Source organism: Lampetra fluviatilis, chromosome 9 (assembly GCF_964198595.1).
Source record: "Lampetra fluviatilis chromosome 9, kcLamFluv1.1, whole genome shotgun sequence".
NCBI classification, from domain to species: Eukaryota; Metazoa; Chordata; class Hyperoartia; order Petromyzontiformes; family Petromyzontidae; genus Lampetra; species Lampetra fluviatilis.
The window spans coordinates 8,154,981-8,180,062 of record NC_136283.1 but is presented as its reverse complement, the minus strand read 5'-3'; the positions used below and the strand labels follow the sequence as shown (position 1 = coordinate 8,180,062).

Here is a 25,082-nt window from a genome sequence, read left to right as displayed (position 1 = left end):
TTCCATTCTACGTGACTTTACCGAAAGAACCAAGAAGATGAATCCCTGCAGTCACGAAAGCTTTAAATCGAAATTAGACCAATGCACGTTCGTAATGTTACAAAGTCATTGTTGTATAAAGATGTACAGTGTAACTTCACGCATCTGACCGTAACATTATCCGCTCTGCCCAATTAAATGGCCGCGCCCAGTGCAGTATTTGTGCGTGGTGTTCACATATCTGACCGTTTCAAATATCCGCCCGCATCTCAGTGCCCAGCGAGTCACGTACGTGACGTTGCACCGTAAATGCATACACACACATGGCGTGTGTACACACGCACATAATTGCACACACACAAACACACAGGGGCGCACACATGAAACCGAAGCTACCAACGAATGTAACTCACGTGTCGGTGGACCAGTCATTTCTGTCCAGCACAGTGCTTGATCCAATGCATTTCCGATTAATTGCAATCAGACTAAGCATCCCACAAGGTGGAAAAGTCCCATCCCCTATACGATCCAGGCAACGCTACTTTTATCCGTATGTTGCTGTACTTTGTAAGAAACATGTCACTTTTTGTCCCAATTAATTTTGTAAAAAGTAGACAATTTTGTAACCATAATTATCATTCATTGGATATTCATATTCCTTTTTTTAATCCACACACAGCAGACATAAAACATTTCTTAAGTACATTTGCAGCGGTGCAGCAATGACATTCAATGCACGTATACATAATGGAATGAAAAGTTATCACATCGATCTTAATTTGTTGTTGTCATCCTTTACCTTTGTCAACTGCGGGTAATTATCAAATATCTCCATAATTTACACTCGGGCACACTGGCACTCACGACTGGTAACATGGCAAACAAAGGTAATTCTGTTGGAATCGCGTCTAAATGATGGTGCAAATTAACTCTTCCCAACCGACCAAGCTGTGTCAACATGCATTCGAGTGTGAACTTGCGTCTGCGAAGGCAAGCAACGTCTCAATATGTAAATACAGTTGTGTCCAGCAAAAACAATGACATACACGATGTAAATAAATAATTATTACTACACATTCTCTCGGGTTTCTTGGACAAATATGACATCCACACGAACATTTATACAATGTTACAATATCGCCTCTTTGCGAGAAAATGCAATCCAAAATGTAATAATGTGCTGCAACTGTGAAAATACCGGAGATAGTCAAAGTACATCGATATGGGGTGATTGTAAAGATTGTGCCAAACAAGCAAACATCACTCACCCCGTGACTTAATTTGTCTTTCTGTCTTTGATGGCAGGTCATTTTATGCATTTCATGTTTGCATATTAAGCATGGATTTCCTAACCCATTAGCTTCCTAGTTTTATTTTTACACAATGACACTGGTTATTTTTATCTACACACCAGAATAGCAGAGTCCAAAATGCTAAATAAATTGGTCACATCTTCTTGGTTCTTTCGGTAAAGTCACGTAGAATGGAAATAATACAATAATAAAACTAAAACATAATAAAATAATTCTCACGACGTTTCGGCCACAACGCAAGCAGCCGTCCTCAGGTGAAGAACATGTCTGTCGAGAAGACAGAGTCTGAACGACACACCCCAGGCTTGGAGCGTTTATTTAAGCTGGGAGGGAGGAGGAAGAGCGCCTTGACAAAATAATTTGCATATCAAGAGGAATTTTAGCATATTTATGGGAAATGCAGATATGCGATTAGTACTACTTGTGAAATGCGTAGGAGGTTTGGCGAGGGGTTTAAAGTCATGTCAAGAGGAATTTTAGCATATTTATGGGAAATACAGATATGCGATTAGTACTACTTGTGAAATGCGTAGGAGGTTTGGCGAGGGGTTTAACATGACTTTAACATGACTTTAAACCCCTCGCCAAACCTCCTACGCATTTCACAAGTAGTACTAATCGCATATCTGCATTTTCCATAAATATGCTAAAATTCCTCTTCATATGCAAATTCTTTTGTCAAGGCGCTCTTCCTCCTCCCTCCCAGCTTAAATAGACGCTCCAAGCCTGGGGTGTGTCATTCAGACTCTGTCTTCTCGACAGACCTGTTCTTCACCTGAGGACGGCTGCTTGCGTTGTGGCCGAAACGTCGTGAGAATTATTTTATTATGTTTTATTTTTATTATTTTATTATTTCCATTCTACGTGACTTTACCGAAAGAACCAAGAAGATGAATCCCTGCAGTCACGAAAGCTTTAAATCGAAATTTAAATTGGCCTCAGCGTGGGACTGATATGGTATAACAGGTTTTTCCCCTTTTTTTCTGGCAGACGCTAAAACACCAAACTGAAACCTTTTACAAGGAATCATGTCTGCATTAACCACAATACTTGCCGTCAAAATTCAAACAAAAACATGGTGTTTGAGCGTCTTTTGTTTTGTTGCAGAAAGAATGGGAAAAACGTTATCATATTTTTGTACTGGCAAAGGAGGTCCCATGATACTGATGTGGTAATTAATGTCATTATTGTCTTTTTCCACAAATCTATTACAAATGTGCTTTTTCATGAGATTAATAACCCATTCCGAAATCTCGAAGAGCATTGCATCCTCTTATGTTCGAGAATGGTCCGTAGAAGGAGATGTTGCAGAACTGACCTATTTTCTACAGTATAGGGGCAGCACTTTCCCACCTGCCCAGCTACAGAGATAAATGTGCATCCCATGCTGTTCAAACCAATATCCTTGATTCTTAGAGCAGCAATTTAGCCAAATTAAATGCAAAACGTGGTCAGTTGTACCTGCGGTGAGACTGTCAGCCAACTGCACTTGAAAACCACATCCATTCACGGCAAGCTTTGCTTAGATTCAAACCTACAAAGTGGTGGCAGATAAGAGGTTGGAGTGCTGAGCCATCTGGCCACCATGGGACCCATGTAGCTTAATGATAATATAACAAATTAATGTCTTAGTGATAATGGAAGTCAGGTTTTCAGTGTCAAACAACATGTAGTTTTCACTAATTTACTCGAGTATTGAATTGTTGATTCTATGTTTGGTATAAATCTAAAAACTCACAAATTTGCGATTTTCATTAGATATATTTAAATATTTTTTTTACATATGCACGTTTTCACACGTAAGAAACCTTGATTTCAACCTCTCATTCATAAACCGCTAACAGGTAAACATTATGCATCAAAGCAGATGGTAGATGTGAATTAAATATCCACATGGATCCCTTCAGCTCATTTCAAAGCAGAATATATGTGTTCACTGCCAGGGTGGGTCCTATGTACAATCTCACGGCTAATCAAGGTTAGCCAGGTCCAAAGTTATAGTGCTGAAGCCAGGAAATAAATTCAGGCTTCCAAAAAGTGCTACTTTGGCCCATACTTCTATCGGGCTGGCGTGTAAAAGCCAAACCTAGATGGAGATTATTTGGCTGTGATCTTATATCATGGTCGGTCAGATCTCAGCCCATAAAATGGTAATCAATGAGGACGGTGTCCAGCCATATGGCCATAGGTCCTTAGAAAAGTGTCTTTTTCCACTGTGTGAATTATAGTAATGTCCAACCATGGCTGCGGTCATCTCCGACAACTTCAGACATTACCAAACGGGTGGCAGGCATTCTGCAGCAGCAGCAGCGGCAGTCGCTGCCACTCTGCTCTAGGTTGGCACGCCAAGGATGTGCTCCTCCACGAGGCTGACGTTCATGTTGGCGAGATCTAGGGCGCTCGTGGCCAGGCGGTAGCCAAACATTCTCAACGTCGGGGCGCACACCTCCTGCACGGCCTGCACGAATGCAAACGGGATGGAGAGGCGCCAGCGCTCCGCCTGCTTCGCCGAGTTGCGCGCGGTCGAGAACACGTCACCGATGTCCAGCACCCTCTTCACGGCCACCATGGGCTCGGTGGCGCGCGTGTTCCTCTCGATCCAGCGCACCACGGAGGCATCCATGTCGACGCCGGCGAAGCGGTACATCTCCTGCGCCTTGGCGAGCGGCTCCCGCGACACGTCCTCATAGCGCGCGAGCATGTAGCGCCCGCGCAGCCACTGACCGCCGCTCCACCCCATCTGGCGGCGAGATCACAGGGTCGGCGCGAGGTTGTCGGCATGCGACCGCGTTGAGACACGCTGCTGCTGACGGAAGGCGTTCGCTCTCAAGAGAATGTGAATGAGTGCGGGCATCTCCCCGTGCCAGCAGTATAAATGGGGTACTTCGAAGTCGATTGGAAGGACGTGTGTGGTGGGGTAAAGTGTGGGTGCTCTTACTATCAAACGACTGGCCGGCATAGAAGATTAGACCAAATACCCTCGACAAGCGCTGTCTAGTGGAGGAATCTTTATATGCCAGCAGTGGCATGAGCGAGTAATTGCAGGGCTGTTTTAACTCTTCACCATCTATTTCTCTGCGCTACGGGTGGAGAGAGGGCATGTAGCGATGTTATCCCTCCCCCAACAGTGTTAGTGTTTGGAGTCGTTCAAGAAACAATTAATTTCGTCTCATTTGTAGTGTTTAGCATTTGTCTCATCGTAGTTTCATAGTTACATATTGTCGATAAAATAATGTGGCATAAAATAAATATTTTTAACGTTGAGAATACAGTACTGAATATGTATTTATTACTGTGAATATACGTATTAAAGAAGCAGTATCCAACGGGAACATTTGGTTTCAGTTGAATGCGGCAGTGTCCAGATAATGTTCAGCTCAGAGGATGGGTGAAATTAATCTTCCTTTATATCTTCGGGCAAATAAGCTCACAGCTTGATTCCGTATCATCTGACGTGTCGAGAACACATGTCGTGCAAATATAACGTGGGCTCAGAAAGGAAGACAACACGAAATTATCTGTGCATGCTGTACAGGAATGGGGACAATAGCCAGCAGTAGTGAAGGGGGCGGTCAAAGAGGCATTTTCGCGTAATGTTAAGAAGAGACTCGGGCGATAATTACATTGCAGAATTGTGGGAGAAGGTGATGGCTTGGTGAGGCCTTCATCCAGCAGTGGTCTGAACATGGTTGATGTGGATGATGGTAATGTAAGAGGCTTGCAATGAAGTAATAGAGATTAATCACACACCGCAATGTTTGCAGGAATATTACTCGTGAAAATTGCCATCATTCAGTAAGGTAAACGGCCAGGGAGAGAGTGTTCTAGTTTTTGGGAGCAGCAAAGGAAGAAGTGATCTCCCCACTTGAATGATCCAGGAGAGAAGAGGTGAGGCCAGCCAACCTCTGCTGTGATCTTCATGTTGTCGCAGGTGTTCTTGATGCGGCTGATGTCCAGGTCGTCTGGCTTGGCCCCGGTCAGCTTCCACTTCTCCCAGGCCTCATACTGCCCTGGCATGGCCACCATGCGAGAGGCCAGCACGGCCCGTGGATCTCTCACCAGCTGGATTATCTGAGAAATTCATGACAAAGTGCATCTCCACGTCAGTGTCTTATAGTCGAGTAGCAAACAGCATGACATTGTGAACGTGTAGAATTATAGAGAGTGGTGAAAATTAAGTGTTTATTTAGCGAGAGCCGGTTTGTCCACAGGACAATTGTGAATTTGCCACAAAGTGCTTCTCATTTTATTGATCCCAAAGTGGGCTCCCCGCCTCCACTCCCAAGCCAGGTTTAAAGCGACAAAGTTAATAGTCTAAAATCCACAGGATCTCATAACACAGATTTGCATTCGTGGGGTGGTTAAATGCCTTGGCAGTGTGGCACAGCGCCGGCCTTCCAATGGGCATGAGTCTGCCAGTAGGGGGACGGGGGGGGACGATGTGCTGCATTTGCCTTGACGTCAAGCCGCGGGTCGTCGACGACTGCCCTCAGCGTGGGCAGGTTGCGGATGCGCACCGTCTTGATGGCCACGTGCTCCCTGAGCAGGCAGGCTTGCGCCGCCAGCGTCAGGTTGAGAGCCTCGCAGCGGCGCATGCGGCACGGGAAGCGTTCGCGCGTACTCCCCGTGCTGCTGCTGCTGGCCCTGCCACCGACTCCGCCGCCGCACGCCGGCTCCTCGCACAGCGCCTGGCTGGAGCCGCGGCGGAAGAGCGCGCCCGTCACGTGCTCCTGGGGCGTGGGCTCCAGGAAGCCCTCGAGCGACGGAACGTCGCACAGCAGCAGCTGCCGCAGGACGTCGCGGTACACGATGGACAGGGCGGTGGCGCTGGCCGTGTAGGGCCCCGCCAGCTTGACGGTGCGCTCCACGTGCCAGAACGGCTCGAAGAGGTAGAACATCCCCTTGTGTTGGTTGAAGAACTCGCCAATGAAGGAGGAGCCCGTCCTCGTGGTGGTGAGCAGCACGATGTGCTTCCTGCTGGGCTTCGGTGGAACGGACGACACGTTGGTCTGATGCGGCGCGAGGCGGCTTGCCGTCCTGGCCGTGCCATTTCTGTCGGCTCGAGGTCTCGGTGAGCTTGCGTCTTTGGTCATCGATTCAGCAGCGGTGGACGAAGATGAGTTTTGAGACGCCATACTCCTGGAATTCGGCTCATTGTATGAAAACACTTTACCACTGATGGAATTCTCAGATAACTTTTCCGTGACCCTGCACCAAAACAGAAATGGTAAAGCGGTGTTATTTGAAAATGTTACTAAGAGAATTATGAGCATGATGTTAAAGTTTTTATGTTCCCTTCAGTATAATGCTTCATGAAGTATGAATGGTGCAATTTGGACGGAAATTGCTCAAAAAAGGAAAAGCCAGTTGAAACTGTCAAGCTGAATTGTTAAAAATGTCACGCAGACTTTGATAAGTATAGGTCAGCAATGTTTCATACATTACATATCACAATAAAAATCACAAGGTAAGACATGCACAGTATAAAAGGCATCCGTACGTCAATGATGAAAATAGTTTATTTTATGACCTATACATTCAATAGAGGATTTAGCAAAAGCAGAATGGTAAAAAAATAATTAGTATTTTTAAAAAATGTAAGCAATTAAAATGTGTATAATGGCCATTTTCATTTAATTTTTTTAAAAATGCAATGAATGGCAGTGTGCTATAATCAAAATTTAACCATCTGTCAGCAACATGGACTTTTAGATTACTCTATTCTTGTTTACAAGGTAATTAAGTACAATTGAAGTCATGGGGCTCAAACGTTTCACAATAAAATACAATACAATTTAGATTTGCCTCACGTAGAAATTCAAAACTGAATCTCAAGATGCTGTACAAAACAGTGGGATGTGGGAATTCTGGAAAATTAGACATCGTTTCTTTTATGAATAGAAAGACATTGGGAGATAGAGGAGAAGTGACTGATTCTGAGCTCGGATTTGAATAGGGGCAAGGAAGCCGGTAACATCGATGGCTGGGGAAAGTGATTTCTGGACGGTGGTGGGAGCATTGGAGAAGAAGTGAGAAAGAGATCCTCAAGAATATTTAATTGGATCAGATTGAGCCTGAATATTTACAATGGAGGTTTTTATGGGATTGTTTAAATAGATTGCATTTTGAGAATTATAATCAGCATGGACTGTGCATGCAATCAGGCAAATGATGCTTGCTCTGCTGTGAAGTGTTCACTCGAGGAAGATTTCTCCCAATTTGAAGAGAGAAATGCTCTGACCTAGTCATTACATTCCTGTATATAATGCTTCTCATTTGGACGTAGAGCTCATCGTAGATCGAGTGTAACTAACATCTTCCACTAGGTATAGCTGTTTTAATTTTGCCTGCCTTGCCCCTCCATGACCTTGTTATTTTGTTGAGCAAACTTGTTGTAAAATACTTTTGTTTTGCTCTTGCTTAAATCTTGAATGCACCCTTCAGGCTTCTTTGTTTCTTGATAGAGTCACGTATCCAGCACGTGGAATTTAAGTGCCAAAAACCCTCACTGGTACATATGGCATTCTTATATTTAAATCAAAGTTAAAACGTACAATGACGAATTGTGTTGATGCAGTAATTTTAGCTGTGACGGTCCCACCTGATGACGGAGACTTGTGTTGCCTCCGAAACGTTGTGATTTATTATTTTATTTTATTTCCATTATTACTTTTATTAACTTTTAATTTTATTTTACCTACGTGACTTTACCGAAAAAACCTAACAGTATATTTGTGTTATAACGTTCACGCAAGGGGTCTAATGTCTGTATCGGGCTCCTGAGCCAGCATAAAAAAAAACATTTCAAATATTGAGGTGTGCATTCGATTCAGTTGTAGCGACCTCTGAGGGTATGACAAATGGATTGAGCTAAAAGGAGCATGTTCTACAACGTAGATCACGTAATTTAATTTATTGAGTTGTTTGAAGAAAACATTATGAAATGAGAGTGTTGTTGTTGTTGTTTTGGACGACAGGCTATTTTTGGACTTTGGGGATTATAGTAACACCACAAGAGTCGGACACTTTGTGGCAATATTCTTATAAAATAACGTTTGAAAATATGCCTGTGATTACCAATCTAATCCACCATAGAGGCCACGTGCTTTCCTCGCAAATTATCATCATGTGGCTCAGTTGGACTAATCTGCTAAAAGCAAAAAATGTTAAAATGAATAAAAATGCGTGTAATTAATTCGAATTGAGAGTTTGCCGTAATTGGATATAATGTACTGTAGTTTTACGGCATTAAAGATAAAAAAAATGTCCCATTTACGATGTTCTGAGGTAATGGACAACACGGACATTACCGCATTCACTGGATTATAAGACACTCGGGAAAGTAAGGCACACCCCGAACTGGTGCCTGATGTTAAAACAATTATACAAGTCTGGTCACACGCACACACCTACCACATTATAAGATGCCCCCCCCCAAAATGTTACATACAATACCGCATAGGGAAATATGTGCAGAACAGGGTAATTGGCCTTTATTGCAAGAGCACCATTGGTTCTTTGACAACTGCATGCACACAGAGAAACTAGCTTTAGCATTCCTTCTGAGCGATGGCTTGCTCGAAAACGGCATGGTGATCTGTTGGTTCGAGCTCAAGCCTTGAAGTCAAGATTGCTTTTCCAAACTGGTGGTCCTTGCACTCAAAGACAACGGCAAGTGTGTTAGCTCCCAGCTGACATGGCCTTCAGCCAAAAAAACAAAGCAAACACCTAAAATATATACATCTATTGTTGTGTTTCGGGGTGCTTGGTAGAGCCATCAATCTTCCCAAAGTGAGAAGTGCAATTCACCCCTGCAGCATTGTGAGAAGAGGCATTCTGATGCAGCACACATTCACTCACCTTGAAATGACATGGTTTTCCTTTTCTATGATGACCAGGACGGCAATGAGCAGAAGAACGACGAAGTGCTTAATTCTGGTTCTCATTCTTCGTCTTGTTCGTCATTCACCAAGCCATCAGACATGTGCCCAAGGAGCTATGCTCTTGAAGGCATTTCGATTCAATGATGTAGATCCCAGCAAAATAATGTTAACAGCAGCTACGGGAAAATGTGCTTCAAGACCAAGAGATGATGTGGGCTGGGGAGAGTGATATATAGAGACCAGAAAAAAACACTCTTAAAATTAAACATTAAGTTGACATTCCATTCAAAACTTGCATATGGCATTTTCTATGCAGTGGCTATCAGGAGAGCGGGTATGTTATGATATAATTAGTGCGGAACTCAAGAGCTTTATCAATTTATATTATGAAAAGCAGCACAAAAAAAATACTTAAATTTTATGTATGAAAATTATTTGATTGTGTTGGTGTGTACTACAGTGCATATTACAAATAACACTGCATCTCATTGGTGTGTACTACAGTGCATTTGGCAGTTCACTTCACACACACTTTACTTGGCCTTACTCGTGCAATATAGCTGAAACACATTCAACTGTAATCTGGTCATGATAAATACGTGAATGTTAACATTGAGCCAGAAATGAAAAGCACCAGTTTGTATAACAACACTATCTTAGCCAAGTGTACCATTCCAAGCACAGATATCCAATTATTACACAGAGAAAAAAAAATTACGTATTAAAATCAATGTTGGAACCTGCAAATGTCGCTTAAGGCCCTTACATGGAATAGATCAAATAAATAACTGAATTTGTACAAAGAATGCGGTTTTTCACACATCTATTGCTTAAATGCAGGGAGTTGACTTACTTGTGAGCCCTGCTTGTGTCACTGTCGCAACACAATGATTAGGTTGCACTTTGTGTCCTGTATAAGGTAGCCCACCCAATGGAACCATCCGTCAGCTTATGATCTGATTAAAAGAGGAAAAAAAAAACACACAAGCTGAGCTTGGACTAAACGACTGGGATTTGCGTACACAAACTCACACACAATCATACCCCAATAACGGGAACAATTACAGTACAGTTCTGGATGTGGGGTGGCAACAACCCTAATTCGGCCAGCTGGACTTTGTATGATTTCTGAGAAAGGCTAGCTTGCATGGTCCCAATGTCCACCCACAATGTTTTGTAACGGAATGTTTAAACTATTCAAGGAAACACACTTGTTTCATTTTTCAACGTAGAAATCCGTGACAATGTCAAAGCTTTCTAACATTGCATTTAAAGTCTCCAAATCCACTCACTGCCCATCATATATACTACTGCAGATGTGGACACATTTTTTTTTATAATTATAAGGCAAAATACGAACAAATTATGGGACTGTTCTTGGTATGCATCATGTCATAGAGCTAACCCAAATCTTCATACACACTTTAACACATGCCAGTTTCACTTCAACATTAGGTAATCATGCAGAGATCTACATTTTAAAACAATGCACACACGTCTCCTTGGAACTTTTGCGGTTGGAGATCTGCTCAAAGTCACGGCCAAATATAGAGAGACCTATGCTCGACAACCACGAAGCAATAATGCTGCCCTTGCTGACCCTCCCACGTTCAGCGCTTTGCCCCTTATATCAGTGCGATCTGAACAGTGTTGCACATTGGAATACAAACAGCAATGCAAATATAGTAATAACTTGCTACTGCACCTTGATTTTAGTGTGGTCATCTCCCGTGGTCAAATTCCATCCACTGCCAAGATATCGTATGCCACAAGCTGAGTGTGTGTGTGCCCCATTGTCACACACTAGAGTATCTGTAACTCGCCCATTAAGTTTGATGCAAGCATTTAAAGGCATGCGGTTTTATGTATCTGGAAAGATAAGTGAACATGTACTCCCGTGAAGTGTGGTTCTTTAATTAATATTGAGAGTGTGGTAGCATTACAGCCAATATATAATTCTAGACGCAATACCACACCGCCATAACTAAATGTACTGTTAAATGTCATTGCGTAGCACATAATTTGGCCTATTACTCAGAACAAAATTATTTGATTGCTTTTAAATGGATTTTTTTTTCAAATCTAACTGTGCGTGAAGCTTTGAATAACTGAATGTGCGATATTCTTTGGGTTTTTTGGTAAAGTCACGTAGATAGGTTCAAAGAAAATAACAAACAAAAATGTCTTTGAACCTATCTATGTGACTTTACCGAAAGACCCAAATAATATGAATTCATGCAGTCACGAAAGCTTTAAGTCATGAATGTGCAATGTTCAATGATTCAGAAATGTAATGTTAATAATCAAATATACATGTTGTAAGTTCGCATTTGGTTAATTACTAATTTAATCGTTTTATTGCACGCTGCAACACTCCCATATTTGGACTGGCCCTGGACCGCCCCTTCACCCACCCATACTCGCCATAACGGTGAAATATGGTGAAACAGTCACCATCCAGTTCTTAATCCAGCAGTGGGTTCACAAAGCACAATAAACCGTACTTTACAATAGCTGCTTAGTTACATTTTCTTTCACTATACTATATATGGGAAACACTTTTGTAGTTTAGTAGTAGGTTTTTACCCTTCAAACTGGTACAAAACTGACACCTTTATACAAGGCATCATGTTTGGACAGTGCATATCGTTATCATTATCAGAGTTGCTTCTTTTTGTTTGCATTTTGACTGCTTGTGTTGTGGTTATTGCAAACATGATGCCTTGTATAAAGGTGTCAGTTTTGTACCAGTTTAAAGGGTAAAAACCTACTACTATATTTAGCCACTGGTAAAGGAGGTCTCAAAGTGTACACTTTTGTAGTTTATTTGAAAAGCCTGCTCTACCATTGTAGATAAAGTGCCAAACACACTCGGGAAAAGCTTCGTATGTGCAGCCCTTTTGTTAATCTAGTGCTGGACGAGGACCTTCCCGTGGTGTGTGGGTTGTAGGGGCTGCTTCAGCACATACTTCACCACACAGACCAGTGGGAGTTTAGTTAAGACGGGGAGCCATGCGTGTGGAAGCATGGCAGTACAGAACAATACAGTGAATTATGTTTCTGCACTCCCCTCTTCCGCACCCCACGTCGACCCATGGCCTCTTTTGCTTGTGGAGATCTGACTAGATCAGGTCTATTCTGGCCGATGTGGTCACGGGCAGACATATGTAAGACAATACAGCATACACCGTAGTAAAGTAACTTTTTGACTCACAATGTTGGAATGCGGAAACAGTTTTACATGCAACTTATACAAGATGTCTCGTACAGGCCGTCTGACTCTGACAAGTAATCAACAAGGGACAATGTAACAATTTATTGTAATTCTTCAATTCCTACTGGGAATACCGCAACACATTGCTATCTTGAAACACCAGTTCTGTCCTAGCAGTCACAATGAATACACAGCAGCAAGTGTAAAAAAATAAAATGACCTTTTTCCGAAACTGTATTGGCAGTGATGCACAACCACGAATGCCAATAACTCAACACATTCATCGATAACGCTGCCCTAAAGGGGGACATGTATGCTGTTTTACGTGACGGTTGGGGCAATGCCCCTTCTACAAGGCAAATGGATGCAATGGAAAGGGATAATTGCCCCGAATGTCGGGCCACTATATATGTTTTGGTGCCAGAAAAGATGTGCACTACTTGAGAATATTGGCATAAGCCAGAGGAAATTTAAACAAACGACAAAATGTGCAGTGTACACCTCTGGGCTATCTGCCCATGTATCGTGATGATGATGATGTATGTTTCCTTCTTTTACGGCAGCGTCATTAACGAATGTGTTGACTCACAGAGCAGGCTTGGAGAATCCCACCAAATATTGAGCGTTCTACCACTTGCTGTGGACTGCGAGTGTTGTATTCCAGACTGCCCTTTCCTTGAACACACAATTACCGTTGGTACTCTAGCAGTGTTGTGAGGCTCATCGTTTGAGTATCCTCCCTTGAAAGAAGGAGTTCGTGACTTGGAATCCCGCGACATATGCACTAGCAGGTGGTGTGCTCTGATTGTGTCTGTGCCGAGCTGCCAAGCGCACGTGGATGTAAGACCGTCAGAAGGCCACATTTGACATGTGGTTGTTATAACGCAAAAAGTGGTGGTACTGGCCGATTGGGAGCCCTAAGAAAAACAGATTTTGGGCTCTTTCCCTCTTTCAATACATCGCCAGATGAAAGAGAAATGTCTGGAAATGGGAGGTGTGTAGCCAAGAGACAGAGATGAGAGAAGACAGCTTCAGATAAAGCAGAGATGAGAGAGATATTTATGTTAATGCACTTCTAATGTTTGTTCTATCTGAATTCCGAGTTAATAGTAGGTGCATCTCTATTAATTCATGAATCCGATGCCCCTTGAGCTACTTGGAGCTGTAAACTTTTGCTTTGTTCCGCTTATAGTCTCAACCCTGAACGCAAAGTAGCTAACTTACACGTATTTCGATCGTGCTCAAAAACGCATTTGCTGTGTAAAATGTGCACACAGCCAGTATGCACATTTTTTCTGGACAGTTTAACAATACAACAACCGTACAAGACTGCAGTTACACACGTACTACATCAGTTGCTTGTATACACGAAGGTATAGATGACAAGTGTAAGCTTGATTGTGTGTCTAATTTAAGCAGTTGGGCGTCATTTGTGTGTTATTAATTTGTAATGCACAACCAAGTCGATTGTCAAATCATTCTTTTAATCGGGTGAGGACTATTTTCTCGTTTTTTACGAGGAAAAACTGAGGTGAGATGCAACGTGTGAAGAGAGATAAACTGTGTATCGTATATATTTATCAGTGTGAGTTCAATTGGACGTCTCTAAATGTATAGTTGGGGACCCATTATTTTGAAATACAGGGTATTCAATGTTTCCTTTGTGTCAGAGATTATTGAGAACACCTTCTATGAGGGGACAACTTGAATAAAATGCTAAGGTGTGAGCAAAACGAGAGAAAAAAAAACGATGAGTGCAAATCTTCGTGACCAAATATGTAAAAAGGTAAACGGTGAAGGTGCAGCTCTGCAATTGCTCGCCCATGCCACTGCTGGCAGAAGAGCCTTCTGATAGGAGGCAGCTCTGGAGAGTCCTTAAACAGTGCAAGAAAGCCCATGCTGAATATGACCGAAACATCTGCGAAACGAATGTACATCTCGATTTAAAGCTTTCGTGACTGCAGGGATTCATCTTCTTGGTTCTTTCGGTAAAGTCACGTAGAAGGGAAGTAATAAAATAATAAAAATAAAACATAATAAAATAATTCTCACGACGTTTCGGCCACAACGCAGGCAGCCGTCCTCAGGTGAAGACCAGACGCTGTCTCCCCGACAGACCTGGTCTTCACCTGAGGACGGCTGCTTGCGTTGTGACCGAAACGTCGTGCGAATTATTTAATTATGTTTTATTGTTATTATTTTATTACTTACCTTCTACGTGACTTTACCGAAAGAACCAAGAAAACTGTACATCTGTGAAACGACTGGACATCTGTGAAAAAAGAGCTTCATAGCTCATCGGATTTCTCCAGTGTAAATAAATTCAGATTCTGAGACGTACTGTGTTGAAATTAAATACGAAAAAGAACCACGTACAATAATATATCCTAACATGGTATAAATCGATAACTTTTGTTTACAACGAACAGTTTAATAAATACTTTTGGAAACAAACTGAACGTTTAATTTGAAACGATGCATTACTTTCTTTATCGCGTTCACTTTGGTCAAATGCAGAAATAAGGGCAATGACGTTTGACCAAAGAGTACAGTACAGTCCTAAACATCCCTAGAAGGACTTTAACCGTGAATGAGTAATTTAGAAGGCAAGTAAACATTTACTAGCAGCAACTAAACAGCGTGATACAGAGTGTACTCCATATACGCCGACAGACGTGCACATGATGCTCAGAATAAACACATGCAGCATATTAGGTTTAGCGCAGGAATGAATTAACCCATCACCAACAGACTTGAGTTCGGCTGGATGTGCAATGCCGGACACACGAATCCTGGCCACGGCTGAAATTAATCCACCGTGAGATAGGATCGCAAGAGCGAACGCAAACACACACACACGTGCGTTGAACTTCTTCTTCTTGGTTCTTTCGGTAAAGTCACGTAGAAGGGAAATAAAAAAAATAAAAATAAAACATAATGTAGCTGTCTCCCCGACAGACCTGGTCTTCACCTGAGGACGGCTGCTTGCGTTGTGGCCGAAACGTCGTGAGAATTATTTTATTATTATAATAATTATTATTTTATTATTTCCCTTCTACGTGACTTTACCGAAAGAACCGAGAAGATGAATCCCTGCAGTCACGAAATGCGTTGAACTTCTTTCACGCCGTACGTAGCGCACCGTGCCGTTTGGAGGTTCGTGCGAGCGAAGGAACAAACAGCGCCTAAAAAAGTGTGTGTGGGGGGGGGGAGGGTGGCAACAAGTAACTTAACCTTACGGAACAAAGGCCGGTTGAAGCAATGCAATAGAAACGTCTTACCGGCCGCGCTCTTGCTTGGTGGTTGGGATGATGCAGACAAGTTACGGCGTTCGTAAAAGTATCGGCTGGGTTGGGGGCGACACGACAAGCAGCAGCGGCGTCGTGCACGGATTGTGGCTCGGGCGCGTTCTTTGCCCTTCGTTCACATCGCTGCCGCCGCTGCCGCTGCTGCTACTACTCACTCAGCAGCACAAGAGGGAGATCCGCAGGGTTGGTGGTGGTGGTGGTGATGATGGGGGTGGGTGGGTGGGTGGATGTTTGCGCCCTGACGCTCTCCCATTGTCGTTGTCACGCAACTGCTACCGCCACCGCCGCCGCTGTCATTGTCTCGAGACACGCGCGTCGCTCTCCAATGCGGCCCTTGCTGACCCGTCAGCCGCCACGCAGCTCGAGACGCGCGTCTCGTTGAATCGTCCAACACCGCAGCAGCAGTATGAGCAGCAGCAGCAGCGCCTACTTCTTTGTGCACTCAGTGCAGCCGCCTACACTGCTCCTCCTCCTCCTCCGTTCCTTCTCCTTCCTTTCCTCTTGGCTTGTTCTTCGCGCTAGAGCGTGCGCTGCCCAAGCCCACGGCCCGTACGGCTGCTGAAGGATTCTCTCGCGAAGCACGAGGGCGCGTATATATACTGTAGGTTTTTTTTTTTGAAATTCCAACCGTAACTTCAGCTGAAAAAATTCACGCACGGTCCACTCCTTACACCACTGCGACTAACTCCACCAACACCCCCCCCCACGCCACCCCCCACAACAATCAGCTGTCTACCACTGCCTTACCTCTCCCTTGCTCAACACGGCCGTGTGTGTAACATACACACACGCATACACCAGAGCCCTCCCCACACAGCCATACATCCTCCCCCCTCCACCTCCTGGCTACATTTTCCCTTTTTTTTTGCCTTCCTCCACACCCCGAAGGGTGTTTTTTTTCTCTCTCTCTCATTTCTTTCGCAATTGCCGGCTGCTGCAGGCAGGAGCGGCCACGCATGACCCCTGCTGCTCAGGAGTTTGGCTGCTGCTGCTGTTCCAGTTGCAGGGGACATGCAACTTCTTGGGAAACATAATTTACACCCTCACCACGCTACTCGCACACTCACCACGCCACTCAATCACCACGCCACTCACCACACCACTCACATTCACTCACCATGCCACTGACACTCACCATGCCACTCACACACTCACCACGCAACTCAATCACCATGCCACTCACACACTCACCACACCACTCACACCACACCACTCACACCACTCACACTCACAACGCCACTCACACCACACCACTCACACCACGCCACTCACCACGCCACTCACATTCACTCGCCATGCCACTCACACTCACCACGCCACTCAATCACCATGCCACTCACACACTCACCACACCACTCACACCACGCCACTCACCACACCACTCACATTCACTCGCCATGCCACTCACCATGCCACTCAATCACCACGCCACTCTGTGTGGTCACTCCTGCTTTCACATGCTCGTCTCCTCTCACTGTTAAAGTTCCCCGGTAATTTGATCTTCTTGTTGCGATGCGATGCGGTTAAAAAAGTCACATTAGATTGTGTGCACCCTCTGTGCCGTACCCTTTGGGTTTATTTTAATTGTTTCATGATATATACTACTCTATATACTGTAATAGCTAATAGTGATGTCGTCTGCGCTCCTTCATCGGAGGAATTGCAAAATCACACGAACACTTTCCTGAGGCCCTCTCGTGGCTAGCAGACCTCGACATTGGCTTTTAACACCGGCCCATATTGCTGTCATACGCAAGAATATATTAGTTATATGCCCAATTCTCTGAATCTATATACTGTATACAACATAGTGTACTGTTTGCCTACTATTATGTTATTTGTTGCATATATCGTATTTTCGGGATGCTGCAGTGGTATCACAGTATACCGTCATTAACATACATCAAATTAGTACAGTCCATGACAGTCGATCAGGTGTGGTAAAATGTGGGTACTCCCCCGTATTTCACGACAGCTGACCGAGCAATTGTGGACGGGGAGGTAGTAAATCACCCTCGGAGGGCGTGGAGGTTTCCAGGGTTCATTCTCGTGGAGGTCCTTCTGCTTGCAGTGGAGTGAGCAAGCAAATGTAGGGATGTGCCTTATTCTTGTGAGTGCATATATCACTACAGTGCGTCACGTGTAACGGTTGACTTCTGGAGAGCTTGGTCCTCGCCACAAACATTGTAGAATGTTCACCACTGGTTTCAGGGCTGTCAACATAGAGGAGCACGACCGCACCTGCGATGAACGTGGTTGGCTACGTACGGCGCGAAAGAAGTGCAACCAGCATAGCACGTATGAGCAAAGTGGGAATTTGAAAGGAAATACATAGACGTGAATATCCGTGGGCCGCTCAGTTGTACTTGAAACGATCTTTTTGTATTAAATTGTGCCTGTAACATTTAAACCGTGTTGTTGTTGTTGTTGTAAAACCAAGCATGGTTCGCTGAAGAGTGCTCAGAGCACACAATCACTGCAAGTCTCTCTCGAGTTCGAGAACAGTTGTCAATGGCAAATGTTGACCCTGAAGGCATGTCATAGAAAAGGTTGTTCTGAATTCATGAGTACTATAAGTCCAGTATTTTCTTCAAATGTGACCTCTATATATTGAATTATTTATAAAAATGTAATGATATTTCTTGCTTTAAAATATAACTATCCAATTGCTTCGTCAAAACAGATTGCAATGCTTTATAAAAAATAATGTTGCATTCAATTGTACTGTAATCAGCATGAGTATGATAACTGGGGCAGTAATGGTTATTTACAATATATATGATGCATGTTTTATATGCAATACATATGAGAGATGAACAATGCTTACGAAAATCTGTGTGGATTCCTACAATTCCGCCATGAAAGATTTGGGGTGAAATGTGGCCAATTCTGCACACTAGGCATCTACCGTGCTTATCAATGGCGATTCTTTTAGACTGGCCACACAGGTCTTACCTGGGCACCACTGCCGGCTGCACGCATGCCCCCTCCACCTACGATTCCACATTTGCAATCCCAATAAGAACCATATTCGATTTCAGCAAGGCCGTAATTATAATAGAAATTGGGGGACACATCCCCCCCAATATTCAAATATGCTCAAAATGTCCCCCCACCCCCTATATATTGCTATAAAATTAATTGCTATGCTAAGTAAATAAAAACAACAATTTGCTGAACCTTGGCCACAATATCTAGACTTGTCTTCATATAAATCAATGCTTAGATTTATGTTTATATGATTGTGGTTATGGTTGTACTTTATTAATCCCTAATCTCTGCCATTACATACAACATACAATGAAACAAGAAATGGTAAAAAAGTAAAAACAAAGCAATGTAATACAATACACTATTAGACATTATTGTAAAATAAATAAATAAAAGTCCATCCCATGTGTTAGTGAATTGTTTTAATATTTTAGGCAGGAAGTGAGTTTTCAAATGTAGATTTGTTTTTCTGGGTTGGGACCCCCAGACACCCTGGAAGATTTGGTGCCCCCCAATGTTGACTCCATGGCTATGGCCTTGGATTTCAGTAATATAATTCTAATTCCAACCTAGGGATCATGAGAAATTCCGAGCATATGTTATATAAGTAACTCATGGAGGGCTTTATCCACCTTTTTATTGGCTGTAGGAATTACCCTGTTCAGAAAAAGTATCAAAATAGAAACGATAAATCTTGTGTCGGTGTAATGTACTCTTGTAACCCACTCACCTTTTTTTGTTAGATCTCCAACCTTGGATTGAACGTGCAGGTGACTAAAGGCTATCATGAATGGTTTGCACCCTTGCCAAGCATGTCCATCGAAACGTAGCGTGAGTGTGACCATGACAGCTCACGTGAGAGGTGAGTGGGCCTACACAATCACATTACACCTACTGCACAAGATCACCATGCCATCCCCAACTGCCTAAACCTCCAGGTGCAAACCTTTGTAAATCTAAGTACAAATTTTCATAATAAAACATATTTTGCTCCCGAATTAGTGGGGGTGTGGAGGCGGCAAAATTAAATATATTTTTAAGAAAGATTTAACTTGTAAGCACAAATTGAACTAAACTTGTGCCAAATGTAAACTTTAAAGTGCATTAATTCTAGATTTGAAGCTTTCGTGACTGCAATGATTCATATTCACGGTCCCACCTGATGACGGAGACTTGTGTTGCCTCCGAAACGTCGTGAATTTTATTTTTGTTTTGTTTTATTTTACTTTCATTACTTTTAATGTTTTACCTACGTGACTTTACCGAAAAAACCTGAGAATATGAAACTTTAAAGTATTTGTAAAACATCTGGCTCCTACAAGGCTGCAAATGCAACACACGTGCAGTTAAAACGTATCGGGAATGAACTCGGGATGTCACAATGGCCCAATGTGAGACTTAATTTAAGGCCAAATCTTTACATAGAGTAATACTGATAAATTACAAATTAAAATGATGGTGAGACATCAATAGTGGTGAGTATATTGGAAAATGACATTTTTTTAAAGTGAGTGTGCGCCATTAATTTCTCATCTTCACAAGCCTGACAGTCCATTTTCTATAATGTATATAAATCAATATAAGCTGAATTTCAAAAATACACGTAAAATTATTGTCTACATGACGTATACAGTCAGTGCATATGTATGAACAAAATTGAAACTAATGAAAGCTATTATATATTGCTATATTGCCCCGCATAAATATTGTACATTACTTATGCAATCCAGTAACAATTTTAATGTTATTTATACAATGTGCTCCAGAATAGCAGACTCCTGCATTAATATATATTGGAACAAGACAAGACAGAGGACGTAATTAAATGTAAAAATGTAATGTTTCAGCTCGACAATTACATGCACACACACACATTTCAAATGTTACGGCTACTAGACGTCTCGGACACTTTATCCCACCACACGTGACCTACCAACCAATTGACCGTGGTTCTACTCATTTCGATTATTTGGCTGCTATACATGTCCACATGATAAGCCACGTCGTTGAGTTATCATTTGTGGCAAGGTCACTTCTGAAAAAGAAGCTAGTCGCTCAGTGGGCTTTACCTGGTAAAACAAAAAGGTGTTTTTTTCCCGTGTGACTTGTTTACCTTTCCTATACTTTTCACCGCTATCGTGATTTGTGCTGTTTGTTGTTGTAACATTCTGACCAGCGCCTGCTGGACATTTGTTCAAAAGAGCTTAATAGTTCATCGGATTCCTCCAATATCAATAAAAATTATGATTATTTTGATGGATTAAAGAAACAAAAAGCAGCTGATTTGGTTAAACTGCTGTGCCGGGAGATTGAATCGAACCGACCACAACTGAACTTCAAGTCAAATGTGCTTGCCGTTAATCCACAGCGGTGTCCCTTGGCAAATGTGCCTGCGCTTTTCAGTTCTCATAGTTCACGTCAATGGGGAGTGATGTCTAAATCGGTTCCACGCCCCCTCTTCACAGCGACTCGCACTGACCAGCACCGTGAAGTATGGTCAAAGAACGCCCATGGTCGACATGGCGTGGATAGTGTTCCAACATTGCATTTGTTTGATTGCACACCCTTAACTATGCACGTATACGGTGCACAACGTGTGTCTACACATATAGTGTACCCTGTATGGGCAATATTTCCTTATGGGAATCCTCTTTCAAATTCACACATGTCGCGTGCAAACGCGTGTGATACAGTACGTGCAGTAGTATCACTTCATGTTTTCACACCACAAAGAGGAATTTGAGGATTATAATTAAATGCTTTGAAAAAAACTCAATACTGCACTGTATTTATAAAGCAGTGAGCTATTGCTGCTGATAATAATCTACTTGGGTTATTTATGTTCTACATTATAATGTGTGTATCATTTTTAATGCTGTAACGAATATGTTTTTAACTTTTTTTCCATTGATGTAATCATAGATGTGTGCTGCCAATGATTTTAATTACGCAGCTGGATGCCTAAACATAAGGTTGGGTGAGATGGGCAATGCTCCTTACTGAAAGCCAATTTCAGCGTATTGACTTTTTAATACCTGAAATGTGCAGTCAATAGTAAGCTTCACAGTACAATACGTACTCGATACCTGTGAGGTCACAGGGTTATCCACCTCGGCAGCTTAGCAATCTTGCACACTAACTCAACCCAATCCATCGCAGGCTTGGCTAACCGGTTCTGTAACCCAGACAATTCTAAATTCTATATTACTATTCAACTGGATCCGTACGACACCATCCGATGGCAAACTTTGAAACTCTATATATAATGAATAAAAATTATCCCAAACAGCCAGCACTAGCTGGACACCGTGCGTCGCTGCTGGCTTCCGTAATGAGAAACACGTGTATTCAGATGCTTACCCAACAAGCTCTGAAGGTAATGAGTATGCCGGTGAGCAATACAATGTTGGAACGTGTGGTGAGAATTGGAGGCAAGATAGCAGGCATTGGACGAGATGAGACTCATCCCCAGAGTTCAATGTTAGACTCGTTTAATGAAACGTCGACTCAATGACTGAATCTAGCCAAAGTTTAATTGTCTTATTTTTTTAGGAAGGCTGGGGTAAAAAAAGTCTGCAAATGTTAATTTAAACAATACCGCTACAAAATGGATGTGTATCTCGTCTAAATGCAACTGTGACTCAAGACTGCACTTCATACAACTGTTTTAAAATGGTTTTCAGGTAATGCCCCATTGTATGAAAATGTGCAATAGATACATCATTGCAAAAACATTGTAGCAATTTAGATAAAAAGTATAGTACATTTTAATCTCACGTGGTGAGGTATCTAATTAATGCAATACAATAATAAGATATTATCTTGATTTTCAATAGTTTCAGACAAAATTAAAGCAACTTTAAACCTAACACATTCCACGTGCAATTTCAATTATGATAGGATGCATATCTTAAATAATGTATGTGAAATAAATTGCTCAAAGCCTTTTGTTAACCCCCTATGAAATGAAGAGCCCACACACTGCATCGATCATGGGCATTTGTTTTCACCATACTTAACCACGCTGATCAATGTGGGTTGATGTAGTGGAGGAGTCCAGGACCAGTTCAGAATTCACTTGTTACTAATGTTAGACAAGGCAGGGAATCAAGCTGAGATCTTTGGGTTCATCGCACAGTATAATAAACATTGCACCACCGCTCCACCCATCTTAAATACAGTAATGTACATGTACATTACATAATATACAGAAATGTTTCAATCCACTGCTGGATGAAAACCTCATGAGGTCTTTTTTTGGTTATATATTTCGCTTTAGTGAAGGGGCCAGGGCCTAGGGCCAGTTCAGATTTCACTCTCCACTGATGTGCACACAACACAGGTAAAAACTAAAAGTCCACAAGGCACGGGACTCTGACTGATAGGATGCCCAATACAATTAAATGCTGATAACTACAATACTGTATTTTTTTTGTGCACAGCACTGATGAACATGAGGACAAATTTAAATGACAATGCACGCTTTGGGGATTTTTTTAAGCACGGATTTAAAGTACCAAATTACACCTGTGCCTCTCTGGGCTGTACATTTTACTAAACCATGATGTTAGCCATGGCCGAGAATCAAACTCGGGTGTTCATGTTCATAGTGCAGCCTACTCTACCTATCTCAAATATATAAATATAGATGAGTAATATAGCATGAGAGAGTTTTCCATTCCTGCGAATGTCCATCTCATCCTCCCATTCTCTCGTGAACCAATGAGTATCATCAGCTGATGGAACCGTGACATAAAACAAATAAAACTGTCACTTCACATAAAACTTAAATCAAATATTTCATGGCTTTGCCAGCAGGTCAACCTTGCTTTCCATTTCGTTAGTCACTCTTCTGACACGTTTCCTTTGATCACAATCCCGTGCAGTGTTACTTAAGCTTGCAATTTTTTTGCAACATTTTCAAAGGCTTATTATGCAGCGTTGCATACTTTACATGCACAATTTTTGTGTTTCAACCATTTGTATAAAATTTGCTTTGCAGAAGGTTCTGAAGGAAGCAGTGTGGGTGGTAGTAATAACAGACTACTTTTGGGCTTTGAAGATGACATCACAGCCATCTGTGTGACGTTGCAGCTTTGAAGCAAGTATAAAAGTCAATCTTGATTTGAAGCTTTCGTGACTGCAGGAATTCATACTCTTTGGTTCTTTCGGTAAAGTCATGTAGATAGAAACATAACTAATATATCACGACGTTTCGATCGCAACACAAGCAATACTTATTCTATCTACGTTATTTTTCTATCAACGTGACTTTACCGAAAGAACCAACGAGTATGGATTCCTGCAGTCACGAAAGCTTCAAATCAAGATTGAACCGCCTCTACGGGGAGGATTTCCACACAACTCAGACATTACTTCAACCGAGAAGATGGATGCAAATTTTAGCAATCCTTAGAAGGACGTTGATCAACCGGGTAAAGTGTTAACTACTGTTGTGTTGGCCGACTCTCTGAGTTGCATTACATTTCTAAGTGTGCTAAGTTTGATTTGTTTTCTTTGTCTCTCTCACTCTCACCTTATTCCCTCTCTGAATTTCACCCCCACCCTCTCGCCCGTTACGGCAGGCCTTCCCCCTCCCCTCCCTCCCCCCTCGGATTAGCTGAGGTATGCCGAGCTCTGCGATCTTACATTGACTTGCAAATTCCATCTCTAGCCCCACCCACTTACCCTTGGGTTGTACCCACTTGAAGCATATATAACCTTTGTCTGCAGTAGCTCTCTCGCTACATTTCTTCCTGCCTCAGCAGTCCGCCTGCTGTAAATTTTCACCTGAAGACGATGGCTTGTGTTGCTATCGAAACGTCGTGATCTATTAATTATTTTTCTATCTATGTTACTTTACCGAAAGAACCAACGAGTATGTAAAAGTCAGCTTGGTCGTCCGCTTGCTGATTATGCTTCGATTCCAGGTGTCACCCACAAAGCTAATAGTTCATGCTCATAATTACAACTGCACTGTGAAACACGGGCTTCTATTGACACTGATTCATCACTGTTGATGATTGGCCTCCGGCTTTGGCGCAGAACTGCACCGCACACATTTCTCCTGGCAAATTGGAAGTTGGCTATAACCTATGTGGACGAATAGAGCAGTGATGTTTCTAGAATGTATCTAACAGTGGATTTTCACGCAAAGATGAACTTTTCGTGAATTTCTCTATGAAAGTCTCCTTTTTCGTGCTTTTGAAACCTTCATCTTTTTTTAATGACTACAACTAAATATTTATTTTTTTAGCCTGGAAACTTTAATTTACAAAGCATGTCGTTCCATGGTTTGTAAATTTAAGTAAGAGCTATTTAAGTGCACTCAGTCCTCGCATGCATTGTACCTTTAATTCATTGTCCAGGAAATGTTCATGTGGGAGAGGGGCAA

The 25,082-nt window shown here is 42.4% G+C and overlaps 1 protein-coding gene across 2 annotated transcripts; it reads right to left on the bottom strand.

Moving 5' to 3' along the window:
• Positions 1-2,161: 2,161 nt before the first annotated feature.
• Positions 2,162-16,422, bottom strand: LOC144934182 (carbohydrate sulfotransferase 3-like). 2 transcript variants are annotated; one of them, XM_078859743.1, is made up of 6 exons: positions 15,671-16,422; positions 10,029-10,131; positions 9,153-9,391; positions 5,747-6,500; positions 5,196-5,363; positions 2,162-4,032 (listed from the first exon to the last, which is right to left on the bottom strand). In XM_078859743.1, the coding sequence occupies exons 3-6, from the start codon at positions 9,236-9,238 to the stop codon at positions 3,625-3,627; spliced, it is 1,416 nt and encodes a 471-aa protein (XP_078715869.1). In that variant the 5' UTR covers positions 9,239-9,391; positions 10,029-10,131; positions 15,671-16,422; the 3' UTR covers positions 2,162-3,624. The 2 variants fall into 2 exon arrangements, with proteins under 2 accessions (XP_078715869.1, XP_078715870.1); XM_078859744.1 differs by lacking the exons at positions 9,153-9,391; positions 10,029-10,131.
• Positions 16,423-25,082: the final 8,660 nt, after the last annotated feature.